This window comes from Aethalodelphis obliquidens, unplaced genomic scaffold (assembly GCF_003676395.1).
Source record: "Aethalodelphis obliquidens isolate GAN/ISIS:26980383/991018 unplaced genomic scaffold, ASM367639v1 scaffold30, whole genome shotgun sequence".
NCBI lineage: Eukaryota > Metazoa > Chordata > Mammalia > Artiodactyla > Delphinidae > Aethalodelphis > Aethalodelphis obliquidens.
The window spans coordinates 14,262,281-14,279,122 of record NW_020837974.1 but is presented as its reverse complement, the minus strand read 5'-3'; the positions used below and the strand labels follow the sequence as shown (position 1 = coordinate 14,279,122).

General features: G+C 44.4%; 1 protein-coding gene across 4 annotated transcripts in view; it reads left to right on the top strand.

Annotated features, from left to right (window-relative positions):
* The window catches only part of TMEM248 (transmembrane protein 248), a 32,035-nt gene extending 16,597 nt beyond the window's left edge, over nt 1–15,438 (top strand). For all 4 annotated transcript variants that reach the window (XM_027126220.1, XM_027126217.1, XM_027126218.1 and 1 more), the window contains exons 2-7: nt 2,825–3,001; nt 6,889–7,174; nt 8,852–9,002; nt 10,485–10,668; nt 12,017–12,160; nt 12,732–15,438. In XM_027126220.1, the coding sequence (XP_026982021.1) occupies nt 2,843–3,001; nt 6,889–7,174; nt 8,852–9,002; nt 10,485–10,668; nt 12,017–12,160; nt 12,732–12,752 (945 nt within the window). In that variant the 5' untranslated portion in view covers nt 2,825–2,842 and the 3' untranslated portion in view covers nt 12,753–15,438. The remainder of the gene's footprint in view (nt 1–2,824; nt 3,002–6,888; nt 7,175–8,851; nt 9,003–10,484; nt 10,669–12,016; nt 12,161–12,731) is intronic.
* Nucleotides 15,439–16,842: the final 1,404 nt, after the last annotated feature.

The window sequence follows — 16,842 nt, the reverse complement described above, 5'->3', positions numbered from 1 at the left end:
CATTTATTTGTGTTTTTTGCACTTTTTTTCCTGTAATTGATTTCCAATCTCATAGCATTGTGGTCAGAAAAGATGCTTGATACTATTTCAATTTTCTTAAATTTTCCGAGGCTTGATTTGTGACCCAAGAGGTGATCTGTCCTGGAGAATGTTCCATGTGCACTTGAGAAGAAAGTGTATTCTGCCACTTTTGGGTGGAATGTTCTATAAATATCAATTAAATCTATCTGGTCTATCGTGTCATTTAAAGCTTGTGTTTCCTTATTTATTTTCTGTTTGGATGATCTGTCCATTGGTGTAAGTGCGGTGTTAAAGTCCCCTACTATTATTGTGTTACTGTCGATTTCTCCTTTCTTGGTTGTTAGCATTTGCCTTATGCATTGAGGTGCTCCTATGTTGGGTACATATTTATTTATAATTGTTATATCTTCTCCTTGGATTGATCCTTGGATCATTATGTAGTATCCCTCCTTATCTCTTGTAACAGCCTTTATTTTAAAGTCTATTTTATCAGATATGAGTATTGCTACTCCAGCTTTCTTTTGATGTGCATTTGCATGGAATACCTTTTCCCATCCCTTCACACCTTCAGTCTGTATGTGTCCCTAGGTCTGAAGTAGGTCTTGTAGACAGCATATATATGGGTCTTATTTTTGTAGCCATTCAGCCAGTCTGTGTCTTTTGGTTGGGGCACTTAATCCATTTACATTCAAGGTTATTATTGATATGTATGTTCCTATTACCATTTTCTTAATTGTTTTGAGTTTGTTTTTGTAGGTCCTTTTCTTCTCTTGTGTTTCCCACTTAGAGAAGTTCCTTTAGCATATGTTGTAAAGCTGGTTTGTTGTGATGATTCACCTTTGTTGTAAAGCTTGGAGTAGTTATATACGTCATTTTTAAAAAATTGGAAAAGGCTCAGTGTCTGAAATGTCAAAAAATTATTTTAAACATTAAGAAGACATAGACAAACATCCTACTGGTAAATGGCCAAAGATTCAGGCAGTTCACCTAGGAAGAATCTAAATGGCCGATAAAGAAGTAAAAGGATATTCTGTTTCAGGGAGCTGTAATTTAAAATAATGGTGAGATACAATTTCACATGATCTCGTTGGTCCAGATCCAAAAGATTGCCTTAGAATATCAAGCGTTGGCATGAATGTTGGGAAATGGAGCGAACCTTTTCCTTGCTGGGGGAAGTGTAAACTGGTATGACTTCCTCGGAGAGTCTGACAATATAAAGTCAAGTTGCAGACGGGCCTACTGGTGACCTCGTTGTGTTAGAACCACTCTTGTGCCTGCTCTGGTGCCCTTTGTGAGTGAAACAGTGGGAAGAACCCAGCTGGGCTTCTATGCCTGTGATAACTCAACTGTGATACACTTGCATCCTATACAGCAGGTAAACCCAGTAGACTGAATCAACAGAGATAAATCTCAGAAACAGAATGTTGAGTCAAAGACTCTTGTGAAAACAAACAGGTACACAGCCTGGCTTGTTGCACGCGGTCGCTATTGGTTCTTAGGGGCTGTTGATGCATCTTTTTCTCTCTAAAATTTAAAAGCTGGCACAGATTTTTTAAATAGTTTTAGTGTTGTAGTCTGATCATGTATATAAGAGCTCATTACATGCCAGCTACTGTTCTGGGGACCAGGAGCCAGGGCCATAGCAGTGAGCAAGACTGGCAAAATGTCCGCTCTCTTGGAGCTCACAAATGAGGGGTGATAGACTATGAACAAGTAGAAACATAACTAGACGGTGTGAAGGAAGTCAAGCAGGGTCCTGGGAGGCCGGGGGCTGAGGGTTGTCAGGGAAGGCCTCTCTGAGGAGCTGACTACTGAGCATAGACCTGCATTCTGAGAAGAGCAAGCATGTGGAAATTTGGGGCTAAAGCATTCCAGGCAGAGGTAAAAAGCCTGCAGATAGGACATGTTCAAAATTCCAAGAATAAAATACTTAGGAATAAGTTTAACAAAAGAAGTGCACACATATGCTTTGATAAATACAAAATATTAAAATAAATGAAAGAGAACGGAAATAAGTGGAAAGGCATCCCAGGTTCGTGGACTGGAAGATAATGTTGTTAAAGTGGTGGTACTCCCCAGACTGATTTGTGGATTCAGTGTAATCCCTATCAAAGTCACAGCTGACTTCTTTGCAGAAATTGACAAGCTGATCCTGAAAAATAGCAAGGCCAGTGTGGCCAGCGGCCGGTGAATGAGGAGGGAATGTTGGTGGAGAGGTAGTCATAGAGGTTGGCGGGGCTTCTGGATCATGACACCCTGTGGGCCTTCACAGGAATCTCATGCCAGGTCCAGTGGGAAGCCTTAGGAGGGCTTTAAGCAGGGGAGTGATAAAATTCAGTACTTGCTGAGTGCCTACTCTCTGCCAGGTGCTGGGATGGGCATGAGTATGGTGGTGAACAGGACAGAATGTTGAATAAATAGGATTCAGCTCTTCAGTGGTAGGAAATAAGAGTATCCTCAGTTTATTTTTGTACATGTTGGCATGTATTTGTGTCGTATTACTGACTTAAACATTTTCTTAAGTAATATGGAAGTAGCAAATGTTCATTAAAGAATAATTAGAAAATTCAAACTGAAAGAATGCCTATCTTTCAAGATCCTACCACTTGGAAATAATGACAGTTAGCATTTAGTGGTCTTCTATTTCCTTCTAGTCTTTTGAATGGATTTATGATCAGATAGTTCTCAAGTTCAATAACGAGTGACCTCCTCATCCCCCCAAACCATCAAAGAAACAGAAGTGAGAGTCATAGGTTTTCTTTTGGCGAGTCAGTGGGTGAATCTTCTGATTCATTCCTTTCAGGTGGAGCTGATCAGAATAATGTTCAACATCAACCCCCTGGAGAACCTGAAGGTGTACATCAGCAGCCGGCCCCCCTTGGTGGTCTTTATGATCAGTGTAAGCGCCATGGCAATAGCTTTCCTGACCTTGGGCTATTTCTTCAAAATCAAGGAGATCAAGTCACCAGAAATGGCAGAGGTATAGTAAATTCTAAGTTCTCCTCTCAGACTGGCTGGACCTTTATAGAGTGGGAAAACACCTTTTGGCTCTCCATATACCTTTCTTTGGTTGTGACTTTTATCCCAGTGAGAAAGAGTAATATTTATTCAGAATTTTTGGTCTTGCATCTTGCTGTGGCTCACTTTGTTAGGAAATAACCTAGTCAGATAGTTATTGATTTAAATAATGCTACCAGCTTTAGTTAGACTGTTTCAGCAGTGAAACATGTATTTTGGAAAATATATTTGCAAAATGTTTGTGTCAAGAAGATCAAGAACTAACTTCTTTGCTATTCATATTAAATTAGCTAACTACAATTTTTAAAAACTGTAAACATTTTTTTTTTTTTTTTTTTGCGGTACGCGGGCCTCTCACTGTTGTGGCCTCTCCCGTTGCGGAGCACAGGCTCCGGACGCGCAGGCCCAGCGGCCATGGCTCACAGGCCAAGCCGCTCCGCGGCATGTGGGATCTTCCCGGACCGGGGCACGAACCCGTGTCCCCTGCATCAGGAGGCGGACTCTCAACCACTGCGCCACCAGGGAAGCCAACATTTGTTATTTTAAAGCCATATATTGTCATGGAGTTTTATCAGCTGTACTGATAGCTTTTTCATTGGAGAAGAAGAAATTCTAAAGAAATTAGAAAGCAGGATCTTATTTCCAAAGATATTTGCCTTTTTCTTATCAAGGAAAGCTTCAGTAATCTACAAACTTGCCTTCTAGATTTTATTTTTTGGTCAATTTAAGTGAATTATTTGGGCGTTGCTCTTTAATCGCTAGTCTAGGCATATAATAATTTTTGAACAGTCATAATACAGATTTTAAAAGATGTGTGTGGGACTTCCCTAGTGGCACAGTGGTTAAGACTCTGCCTGCCAGTGCAGGGGACACAGGTTCGAGCCCTGGTCTGGGAAGATCCCACATGCCACGGAGCAACTAAGCCCGTGTGCCACAACTACTGAGCCTGCGCTCTAGAGTTCACGAGCCACAACTATGGAGCCTGCATGCCACAACTACTGAAGCCCGCATGCTTAGAGCCTGTGCTCCGCAACAAGAGAAGCCACCGCGGTGAGAAGTCCACACACCACAACAAAGAGTAGCCCTGGTGTACCACAACTAGAGAAAGCCTGCATGCAGCAACGGAGACCCAATGCAGCCAAAAATCAAAAATATCATAAAATAAATTTAAAAAGTGTTTCTGCATATCAGAAAACAATACAGTTGATAATCTTGTTTAATAGAGGTGAATAACAATATCCCTATTAATAAATTTATGTGTTAGAAATTATGCTGAATCAATGATATGGTGAATTTACTGGTGGATAAGTGTCTTTTAGGACAAATTAGTTCCCGTCTTAGATTCTGTGAGTGTCTTCTCTTACACTTTTTCTTCTTGGGTGTGTTCGTTGGTGAGAGTGGCCATGGGGGCGGGGATAGGGATTGCATTATTGTTGCATCGTGTGTGCCTTGTGATGAAGAGGAGAGTTTTGCTCAGTGTTACGGGGATTATGCTTCCTCTTGTGCTCTGTGGCATTCTAGATCATAGGTGATGTTAGCAAGAAGGGACCACCTTCCCACATTAAGTCTCTAATACAAAGTAACAAGTTTTAGCTATTTCTCCTGTGAAACCCTTCCAAAGAGTTTCTTACCAAGATACCTGCTGGCTGGCTTCATTCTCCCCCTTTTCTGACCCTGCCTGAATCTTTAAAGGTTATCGAAACAGGCTGTACCTACATTAGGGCTGAAAATGAATATTCTAGTCGCAACCAAAGTTCTTCAGCATCCTGGCATTGCTCTCCCTCAAAGCTCAAGTCCATGTTGAACACGCAGCCAAGATCAATGGTTAAGATGTAGCCCGGATAATTAGCCCTTAATCAAAATGGGGCCTGACATTGGCCTTGGCCAGCTGTTCAAAATGGACTCGAACTCTGCAGGAAAGCAGAGCTGCAAGATGCTGCAGAACTTTGATTATGATTAATTTAGTGATTTTATTTTCAAATGAGGATCCTAGGTGTATGGGGAAAGTTTGGTGCTGTGAATCAGAAAACAATTCTAAGTCTGCCTTCAACTCAGCTGGCATTGGAGAGTCCCTGATTTGCTCTGGGCCTCAGTTTCCTCATGTCTGGAATAGGAAGGGGTGAGACTAGGATGTTCATTTTCAGCCCTAATGTTCTTTAATGGTCTGCTGAGTTTGTAGGTGTCAGGGAAAATGTAATTTGAAATATCTGGTTGCCTTCTTACTAAATGCCAGATACTGATAAACTGAGGCTATAAAGGTAGACCTGACTGGTTAGGGATTACTCCGAATGGCATTTTTAATCAATGTTAGAATTATTCAAAATGTAACTTGGGGCTTCCCTGGTGGCACAGTGGTTAAGAATCTGCTTGCCAATGCAAGGGACATGGGTTCGAGCCCTGGTCCGGGAAGATCCCACATGCCGTGGAGCAACTAAGCCCATGTGCCACAACTACTGAGCCTGTGCTCAAGAGCCTGCAAGCCACAACTACTGAGCCCATGTGCCACAACTACTGAAGCCTGCATGCCTAGAGCCCGTGCTCCGCAACAAGAGAAGCCACGACAGTGAGAAGCCCGTGTACCACAACAAAGAGTAGCCCCCTCTCGCCGCAACTAGAGAAAGCCTGTGTGCAGCAACGAAGACCCAATGCAGCCAAAAATAAAAACAAATTTTTTTTAAAAATGTAACTTGGGGCTTCCCTGGTGGTGCACTTGTTAAGAATCTGCCTGCCAATGCAGGGGACACGGGTTTGAGCCCTGGTCCGGGAAGATCCCACATGCCGTGGAGCAACTAAGCCCATGCGCCACAACTACTGAGCCTGTACTCTGGAGCCCACGAGCCACAACTAGTGAAGCCCACATGCCTAGAACCCATGCTCCGCAACAAGAGAAGCCACTGCAATGAGAAGCCTGCGCGCTTCAATGAAGAGTAGCCCCCGCTCGCCGCAACTAGAGAAAGCCTGCATGCAGCAATGATGACCCAGCGCAGCCAAAAATAAAATGAATAAATAAATTTATTTTAAAAAAATGTAACTTGGTTTGTCTTCACCTTTGGCACCTTTTTGTAGATAATGTTGCTTGGGAGAAAGAAGTTGTATGTAACAGCCTCAGTTGATTTGTTATTGCTATTTTAGCCTGAGTTCATCTTTGGGTGTCTGCTAAAACTAAAAACACACACCCTGGTGGGTACTTTGTTGGTGTCAGTTTTAAAACTGCTTATAATTTAAACCATCAGTACAGATATTAAGAGAAGCCTGAAAACATCTTTTCTCCTCCCTTTTGAAATTGTTCCTGTTCTAAAGTGGCATCCAAAGTCCATGACGAGGGGGGAAAGTACCACACGAGTGTTGGTAGTTACTGCAGTTTTGCGTTCCCAAGACAGAAAGCAAGGTGTAGAAAATTGACCTTATGAGAAAATATTTTAAGGCGGCCTTAATTTTTAAAAAATAACTAATTGTAACTGCTAAATGAGTTTGGATTAATACTTTTAATATTTTACTACTTTTGTTCAATCTTTCTTTTCAAGCTTGATTCTGAGGCTAGATCATTTCCTGTAAGTTTAATACCCTTTTTTTCTTTACATATTTTCCTAAGTTGGCTTAATCTCACAGTGTAATAGCTCATGCCAATGAAGAGTTTATATTTTAGATTTTGAATGTGAGAGTGGTTGAAAAACCACACTATTACGCCAGCAGAAGAGGCTGAATGCTGTGTTGTTGTATTTTGAAGGACTGACTCTGAGGCATGGTCCCCCTGTTGTGTGATGCCACACCGTGGGTTGTGACTGTCACTGCACTGGCAGCACTTTCAGTCAGCTCAGGCTTGTTTTCCTCTCTCTCGTTTTACTGAAGGATTGGAATACCTTTCTGCTGCGGTTTAATGATTTGGACTTGTGCGTATCAGAGAATGAAACACTAAAGCATCTCACAAACGACACCACAGCTCTGGAAAGCACAGTGACCAGCGGCCAGGCCAGGATGTCCACCCAGTCCCCACAGTCCCTGGAGGATTCAGGCCCAGTGAACATCTCAGTTGCAATCACACTAACCCTGGACCCACTCAAACCCTTTGGCGGGTACTCTCGCAATGTCACCCATCTGTACTCGACCGTTCTCGGGCATCAGATTGGACTCTCAGGTATGTGAGTGTTAGCCACTTCTCTCCAGGCTTTCTCAGGTAACAGCTGTTACAACACAGAGCATTAGAGTGTACGGTTTTACTCATCAGACTGTTTTTTATTTTTTGTATATGTCTTCCCTTTTGTTGAGTTTGAACTAAACGAAGCCAAGAAGGGACCATTTCTACTACATCTTCACCTATTAAAGTGTTTGGTATGCAGTAGGCTCTCAATAAAAGCCCATAAGAGTAGGAGACTGGGAAAAAATTATAAGGCCTATTTCTGGTCTTAATATTTAAAAACACACATTTTAAAATTTTTGAGTTTTTATTTTTCTTTAATTTTATTGAAGTATAGTTGATTTACAATGTTGTTAATTTCTGTACAGCACAGTGACTCAGTTATACATATTCTTCATATTCTTTTCCATTATGGTTTGTTACAGGATATTGAATATGGTTCCCTGTGCAGGACCTTGTTTATCCATCCTGTATATAATAGTTTGCCTCTGCTAATCCCAATTCCCAATCCATCCCTCCCCCACCAGCCCACCCCCTGGCAACCACAAGTCTGCTCTCTATATCTGTGAGTCTGTTAAAAACACCAATTTTTTATTCTGGCTCATCATTTTGGAGTTTTCAGTACATACTACAGATATTGCTACTAGTCTTAAAATTTTGTGAATGCACTGGGCTAAGAACTAGAAAAAGCCTGGTCTCTTCCCTTTGGAATTTTGGGATAAGGAAGAGACAAGCGTAATGTGAGTTAATATTCATCAAGCACTTAAAATAGTTCCTGGCACAAAGGAAATGCTATATAAATGCTTGTTAAATAATATTAAAAATAAACACTTATGGAACATTGAGCACTGCCCTTGGACTAGTGCTAAACCCATGACAGACTGTAGGTGATTCAGGTGATTGTAGGTGATTTAGGAGAAGGTTGGAAAGTAGAAGCTGGAATAATCAGGAAAGGCTTTGTGCCAGAGGCTTGGGCCTTGGAAGAATCATCTTTGGTTTGGTTACCAAGAACCTTTTAAAGTCCTTGAAGGAACTTGGGAGTGCCTGCCAGCCTCCTGTTGGCTGTACCAGGTGAGAGCTGTTCCCATGTAAGGAGGTAAGGGCGACATCTGGGTTTTCCACGTAGCAAGTGGACCTTTTTCTTCCGCTGTGATGTTCGAATACCTTATTCATTTACGCTTCATCACTCACCCGTCTCATGACCTTTCTTAAGTCTGTTCAGCCGTCTGATCCTCAGTCTACTCGTTTGTAAAGGGGAACAGTAACACTTCTTTGGTCATGTTCTTAGGATAGTGGTACATCTTAAGTGAAGTAGTACATATAAAAGCAGTTTGAAAATGGTAAGAGTGCTGTATGAAAGCTGTAACAATGGTGATGACTTACCCAGCCCCAGCCTTCCCACTGAGGCATGGCCTGGGCCCTTGCGTGGCAACTCCAGGCCTTGGCTGAAGGTGACCCCTCTCCGTTTGCCATTTTGTGGCTCTGCCAGGTGAGCAGGCCTCAGTCTGGCTCGGAACTGCTGTTATTCCTGAAACCCCACAAAAGCAGGGGTCCCAGTTCAGTGGGCTGATAGGTGATTCCTGGGTGGGTTTGATGTCAGGATTCATTCAGATTCCAGAGAATAATAAATGTATGAATTCTCGCTTTACTTACCAAAAAACCAATTTCTCTTTCCAGGCAGAGAAGCCCACGAGGAGATAAACATTACCTTTACCCTGCCCACAGCCTGGAGCTCGGACGACTGTGCCCTTCACGGCCACTGTGAGCAGGTGGTGTTCACAGCCTGCATGACCCTCACAGCCCACCCTGGCGTGTTCCCTGTCACTGTGTAAGTACTTTCCTGACCCCATAAGAAGCTCCATTTACTGTAAACGTGACTGGGATGCCTGAGCAAATTCTCAGGACAGCTTGCCTCGTGTTACTTTGTAGAATTGTCATTACTGGGACCTGTCTATAAGATTGTTTCAGTTTAATTTTGGTTTTCTAAAGGTAAAACTTCTGCATAGAAGTATCAGAGGGTTAGTGTTTCAACAAGGTTGTGAAAGCATCTGGTTGCTGTGTGTAAGTTTTAGGTGGCCTTTCCTGTTGGTAGAAGAAGCCACAGGAAAGATGAATAAGAGCTGATCCTGTGACCATAATGACATTTAAGGCTCCTGAAAGATAAAGGTTTTGTTCGTCTCCATTATCCAGGAAGAGTTATTTTTTAAATTGATAGTATAAATTGAACATTATTTTCCGTGATATAGTTACTGTTTCTGAAACTTTTGCTTCATATATATATATATTTTTTTTTTTGCGGTATGCGGGCCTCTCACTGTTGTGGCCTTTCCCGTTGCGGAGCATAGGCTCCGGACGCGCAGGCTCAGTGGCATGGCTCACGGGCCTAGCCGCTCCGCGGCATGTGCGAACTTCCTGGACTGGGGCACGAACCCGTGTCCCCTGCATCGGCAGGCGGACTCTCAACCACTGCGCCACCAGGGAAGCCCTGCTTCATATTTTTTTTGAGCAGCTGTCAGTGTAACCGCTTTGCCTTTAAGGCTTTTCTTGCCTCTTTCTCTGGAAAGGAGATAATGATCTATAATTACATGAAATACACAAGATGTAGCCTATTTAAAAGAATCTTAGGGTGAATCCTTTAAAAATAATAATCCTGGGATTTATCTGTTTTAGACATTTGGAGGTTTGTAGGACAAGTTAAGCATTATTTGCTGTTGGTTGTAATATCTGATAGAGAACTTTGTAAGACTTCCAGTTGTGACTAAGAGTTTAGATAATTTGAGAAAATGGGCTTAAAAGGAGCGAGTCCTTTTCTGGCCACATCATATGCGAGAGGACATGGGTTGAATTCTGAAGGCAGAAGTCTAACACCCAGACTCCTAAGTGCCGGATGCCTGTTTCTTATTCTTTACGTGTTTATTAATTTTTTTAAAGAAATTGGGCTTCCCTGGTGGCACAGTGGTTGAGAGTCCACCTGCTGATGCAGGGGACACGGGTTCATGCCCTGGTCCAGGAGGATCCCACATGCCACGGAGCGGCTGGTCCTGTGAGCCATGGCCGCTGAGCCTGCGCGTCCGGAGCCTGTGCTCCACAACGGGAGAGGCCACAACAGTGAGAGGCCCGCGTACCGCAAAAAAAAAAAAAAAAAAAATCACTGAACTAAAAATATAATGGTATTTATCTCAAGAGAATATGTTTCTTATTCATTCTGCACGTGTGGCTCTTCTTGGTGCTATGCCAGCGCTGGTGGCTGAGACACAAGTAAATGTCTCAAGGCCACTGAGCATGTGTCTTGCCCCGTCTTCTCCTGCAGACAGCCGCCGCACTGTGCTCCTGACACCTACAGCAACGCCACGCTCTGGTACAAGATCTTCACAACTGCCAGAGATGCCAACACAAAATATGCTCAAGACTACAATCCTTTCTGGTGTTACAAGGGGGCCATTGGAAAAGTCTATCATGCTTTAAATCCCAAGCTTACAGTTATTGTTCCAGATGTAAGTGAGGACAGTTGGTGTGTATGTGTGTGTGTGTCCAGGAACTGTTAGAGCAGGCCCTATTTACCTCCTTGGGTTAGCTTAGCCCCTGCCATTCTAGCTGTCCAGCTGGGTTGGGAGACCAGGTGGAGTGCTGGAGACTTGGAAAAACATGCCGCCCATTGGGTTAAGAAAATTGCTTCTGTTCTGTTTCCCGCTTTGTTCAACAGCAGTTATTTATTGAGCACTGCTGTGTGCCTAACCTGGGGCTACAGCAGAGGCTGGTTCAGTCTTACTCATCCACGCAGCCACTCACTGAAGCGTATTGGGTTAGTGTCAGTCTGAGCAATAAATAGTTCAGAATCCAGAAAGGTAGAAGTCAATAGGAGGAGATGACTCTGGCTAGTTATTGATGCCTGTGTAGGATTTTACTTTGTAAGGAGGAAATGGGCAGAAGGCACTGTACTATGGACTAGTGGATGATTTGCTAGTTTAGTTTGCTGCTCTGACTTGAGCCCACCTTTAACAGACTGCACTGAATTTTTGTAAGTCCTCTTTTCTTCTGTCCGTATATGCCAGGTGGATTTTTCTTTTTGCCCGGTCCGTCCTTCTCTTTCCTTATGCCGCGTTTTTATCAAGTTGTGGACAGTGGTATACCAGGGGCCTGCAGCAATGGGGATCAGGCTGTATGGTGGGCAGGGGCCAGGCTCCAGAAGGCCCTTTGTGCCTCGCTGAGGTGTTTAGACTTTCTCCTCGGACGAGGCCATCACTGCCTGAGTTTGGGCTCTAGGGAATTTGTAGAGCAGTGTGTCAGGAAGACTTGTCTGCCCAACTGATGTGTGTAAATGGGATGGCGCCTGAGGCCTGGAGCTGTGAGAAGGAACAGGAGTGGGGGCCTGGCTGGGATCTCAACAACTGGCCGAGCCCGGTGGCTGCTTGCCTGTGGGACATCAAGGAGGAGTGAGTCAAGGCCGGCTTCAGCGTTTCCAGCCAGGGGCTTGTCCAAGTGGGGAAAGGCCCAGGAAGGAGTTAGGAGTTAGGAACACAGGCTTGGGCTGTCAGCCATGCAAGCTGAGGGCTGTCAGAGCAAGAGGACATAAAGAGAAGAGCAGGGGTTAAACACTATGGGGCCTTGTCAGGGGCGGGGGGATTCGGGCATAGGACCCCCTTAGGAAGGGAAGGTATGGGTGGTGTCGGGAACACTCTGTCTTCACTTAACAAGCTCCAGCGTTAATAGTTTAGCTGTCGATTCCCGTGTGAATTGATAGTTGCCGCAAGTCTGGAAATTGTGCACCCTGATTCCAGGAACCCAGCATTAAAATCCTCAGTAACTCAGTGCACATGTTTCTGGTTTGTTCTCTTTGTTTAGGATGACCGCTCATTAATAAACTTGCACCTCATGCACACCAGTTACTTCCTCTTCGTGATGGTAATAACGATGTTTTGCTATGCGGTTATCAAAGGCAGACCCAGCAAACTGCGTCAGAGCAATCCTGAATTTTGTCCTGAGAAGGTGAGCAGTGGGTGGGGTCTGACCCAGCATTGCACCAGAAGGTCCCAATTAGTCCTTATTCCATTTATTGTGGGTGATTCCTTTCCTCCAGCGAAATTACTTCCTGTCTTTTTATCAGCAGTCATCTCCCCTCAGCCTCAATTATGGTGTTGCATCTTCAACCATATACCCAGGCCTCAGCTGGGAAAAAAGTGTTCTCTAATCCCCACTGGCAAGCGGCTGACCCTGAGGGCTGCCTCCCCTCCGATTCCACGAGCTTGAGAAGTCACCTCCCAGAATGCTCTTCCGGGTTTCCAGACACATAACGCTGTATCGCAGCACAGTGGCTCTGCAGGGTCAGCTGAGTCTTGCAGGAGGCTCGGATTTCTATTCATTCCCTCCTAGATGAGGTCTATTTTCTTAGGGGTTTAATAGTTCCCCTGACTGATAATAGTTCCCCTGACTGATTGATAGATGTGTGCGGTGTGGCTCCCTGGGTTTGGGATAGGACCAGAACCTGGTAAGAGTGCTGGTGGGGCCGAGTTATCCAGGCTTTGCTGCGTGACTGGGCTGCCGTCTTGCTCTCTTCTAGGTGGCTTTGGCTGATGCCTAATCCCACGGCTGCCGTTTTCTGAGAGAACCATAATCATTGCCTGCTGAACCCAGCCTGGGCCTGGACACTCTGTGAATACATTATCTTGCAATGTTGGGTTATTCCAGCCAAAGACATTTCAAGTGCCTGTAACTGATTTGTATATATTTATAAAAAATCTGTTCAGAAATTGGTCCAATGATGCACGTGCTTCGCACTGGGCACCGCCAGAACCCTTCAGCCTCACCTGCGGACTTGGCGGGATGATCCTGAGTAGCGCCGGAGAGGATTCGTGACCTCGCCGTCAGAGCAGGCCATGCTGTCTTTCCCAGGGTCCCAGAGGCGCTTCACTGCTGGTGGGGTTGAGGTTTGCTTTGGTTCTTGTTTCAGCCCGATCTGTACAGAATGTTCAAAACAGTCTGCACCTTTGATATGATACTGCATTTCCAAAGCCACCCCAATCCATTTTGTGGATTTTATGTGTCTGTGGCTTAATAATTATAGTAACAACAATAATACCTTTTTCTCCATTTTGCTTGCAAGAAAACATACCTAAGTTTTTTTTTTCCTTTGAAGAAAAAATAGTCACATTTTAATACTATAATTAAGACAGATTTGTGCTTTTATGTTGAGTAAAAAGTTAAATATTTAAAAGTCACTTACATGGTACAGATCTAAGTTTCATTTTCCACGTGGACAGCGAGGAATTCGGTCTTGTTTGAGTTGAGTTGGCACAGAATGTTCCACTGTCTTTTTCTTCTCTGTTGTCCCTTCCCTCCATTATAAAAGTTAAAACAGCTTCCTCACTCAAAAGGGCTTAAAAATGAAGTACACACGGCTCTAGAGTGAAAACGAGCTGTTCTCTTCTGGAATGCAGATGACAGTATGGAGAGAGAGGGTGATGAGTCGGTCTAATAGTTATGACAGGGTTTCTTGTTTTCTTTGAAGAGGGGATGGGTTTTCTTTCCTGGGTGTTCTTTGGTTTTTTGGCATTTATTTTTATGCAATTAACATTCTCAGAAGGAAATGGCAACTAGTAGTAGATCAGTAACATTAAGTAAACGATGCCTGTGAAATTTGAAGGAAAGCAATTCTGATTTGCCATTTATCGGGAAAACCAAAAGCATTTTTCTTTCCTATAACATTTTGATGATTAATTCCTTTATCCCTGTTTTCCTTCCAAACCATCTTCATTTTAAAAGTTGTGCATCTTTTCCAGCCCTTTCTTGTTACTTGTATTCTTACCATTTTTCTTTTTCTTAATAGCTTTTTGCCTTAACCCATAGTCATTAATGATTTCTGTGTTCTCCCAAGCCATGTTATAGCAGAAGGGCAGTTAAAACCTTGGGCGCGACTGTCAGTCAGCACTTTTTTCTCTTAACTCCAGGTCTGTATTCTGTTCTAAATTAGAACCAGCCCTGCAGTCTGAAATATATTGGCCTAGAACATTTTATCCCAGGCTTTTTTTTTTTCTTTTAATATCCAGGCATTCTTAAATGGAAAACATTTGTGGGCTTTTACTTAAGGTTGTTATTAAAATAATCATCATAGTAACTTGATATGTTAATATTCCTTTTTTTCCTTTTAGTATGTTCCAAGCGCAGTAATCATACTTGTCTATCCAGTTTTTTTATGATATGAGTTGCTTACATGATGCATGGCTAACCGGTTAATTTAGTTTTCTCTTTAGAGACTTTGAGACAAGATTGAGAAAGAGCCATTTGGCTTGGCCTTTAGAAACATCAGTATCACAGATTTAGAGGAAGCTGCTACTGAATTAATAAAATCCCCATGAAGTAGAGTTACAGGAATAGATTTAGAACTGGCAGAGTAATATAAAAGGAAGACAGGTGAAAAAAGTCACTTTCACTGGTTTGTTCGATCCAGCTTGTTGCTAACATTAATGGCCCTTGTTTTAATCACAGGGACTGGCTGGCATCTGTAGCCAGGGGAGCAGGGACACTATTAGGCATGAGGAAAGGAAGTGCCAAAAATGCCTGGATGGTATGACTTGTCATGAGGTCGGGTCACTCACTTTAAAATCCAGCATTCTCCCTCGCAGGTGATTCTCAGAGATCTTCCGGAAACCCAGCGTCAGCCAGGTGTACAAAGGGAGGAGGGGAGCCCATGGGGCCTGGGCCCACTGACCCTCAGCAAGCCCAGAGGACCTGTTACTACCTGGGCACTAGCAGACAAGGCCTTGTCCTCTGCTGTCTCCTGCTGGGGGGCCTCAGGATGAGAAGAGTGTCACAGACAGGGTCTGTCTGCCATTCAGGGGTGACCCCATGCAGGAACACTGGCTCATCCTCAGGCATCTTGGACCAGAGTCCAATAAAAGGTCAGCAACTTACTATTAAAATGGTTGTTTCAGATCATATTGATCTCTTTCCTTTTTCCTTTTGTCCTTTCACTGTATGACTTGAATCAGTTTTGATTCTATCTATCTGTAAGTTTTTCTCGTCATTAGGAACCTGCCACTTCGGTTGCGTTTTCTTTGGCAGTACGTAGGGATTCAGCATCCTAGTTTTTCAACCCTCCTGCAGGCACTGTGGGGTTTCGAGGGCCAGCGAATCCATTTCACTTACCTTGCTGCATGATGGTCAGTAGCTGATCTGTTACGGCATTCACTCCCAGATTAATTTTCTGTGTTTGAAATATGTGCATATGTGCTTTCCAGAATAAAAAATCTGAATTTGCTGTGTCTCCATTTCCTTCTGTCTGATGGGTGTTTTCTAAGGGAAGAACACGTGCGGTAAGTAATTGGGGGTGTTCTGTAAGCTGTTCTTTCCAAGTGTCACCCGTCGTCAGGATGAGGGGCGGGCAGTGGTATCCTTCTGGGTCTCACCAAGCACACGGGTCTTCTCGCTGAGAGTACAAACCTCTTTTAGTGTATTGGACCAACAAGTGCTCGCAGAGCTGACTCAACTCCTGCCCAGAAGGAGGACGTAATACAGAGCATGAGGAGCATCTGCACGGGGATGGGAGTTTAAAGACACCCTTCTTCTTATACACGCGCCCTCCGTGTGCACTCAGCCCGGGCTCCAGAAGCCGGCTCTGACTTCCCGGCACAGAGCTCCCGCGTGGGCCGGGCCTGTTTTGCCAGGAAATGCATCCTCCGCATTTGTAAAGGGCAGTCATGTTCACTAACGTGAATTTTTCCCTTTCCCAGTGGGCAGGGGCTCTGTGGCTCTTCCCTCCCTCGCTCTCCAGCAGGGGCTGGGTGGTAGGGGCCAGCCTCTGGGTGCTCTGTGGGACAGGACAGTGCTGAGGACGGGACACCTCAACGGGCTTTTGCTTCTACCTCCTTCGCTTCGTCCTGCCGTCTCTAGTGCGTGGAACGCTGCTCCCTCCTCGGACTCGGAGGTTTGTGTGTGGTGTTTCCATCGCGATGCAGAAGCCCTTGGAGAATAAGAGCTCACATCTTCCTTCCCTACCGTCTGTAAAATCTGACATGGACCCAGCCCACAAGTCCAGTTGGAGATGGTGCTTTGTAAGCACCTCTTTGTCCTGGTGGGTGCACTGTGCCTGAAGGTCCTCGGACGTGCCCACTGTCCTTGCGGATTTCAAGAGAAGCGGAGTGAATGCACAGACCCGAGGTGTGCTGTGGAGTCCAGTCCAGCTCATTGTGAACTTACTTGCTGTCTTGAACAAACTCTCTCTCTGCCCGTCTGTGTGAGCCCATCCTTTTTTTTGTCGCTGAAGACCCCAAACTCCTTACACCATGCTAGTTGATGATGGATGAACTAGAGTGGTTTGATCATTGCAGGAGCAGATAGCAGGTTGAAGGGGGTTAAGTTTTGCTTTTGAGGTTATTCACCCTCTTTACTCCAAACTCTTGGTCAGTCAATAACAGATTTTTCTGGGGTTCTTCGTATGTGCCATCACCCATCCAGGAGCTAGAGGCACAGCAGCACGTAGACAAAATGCCTGCCCTCTGGTGGGGAGACGGTCCAGACACACAGAAATATATTTATAATCTCATGGCAGCCAGTGATGCGATCAGGAGGGTTACCTGGATGAGGGTGATGGCTGTGACACCTCAGCTGCGGTGGTCGCAGCAGCCATCTTGAGAGAGGTGTGCTTTGAAGGCACACAAAGGGGGGAATTCTGG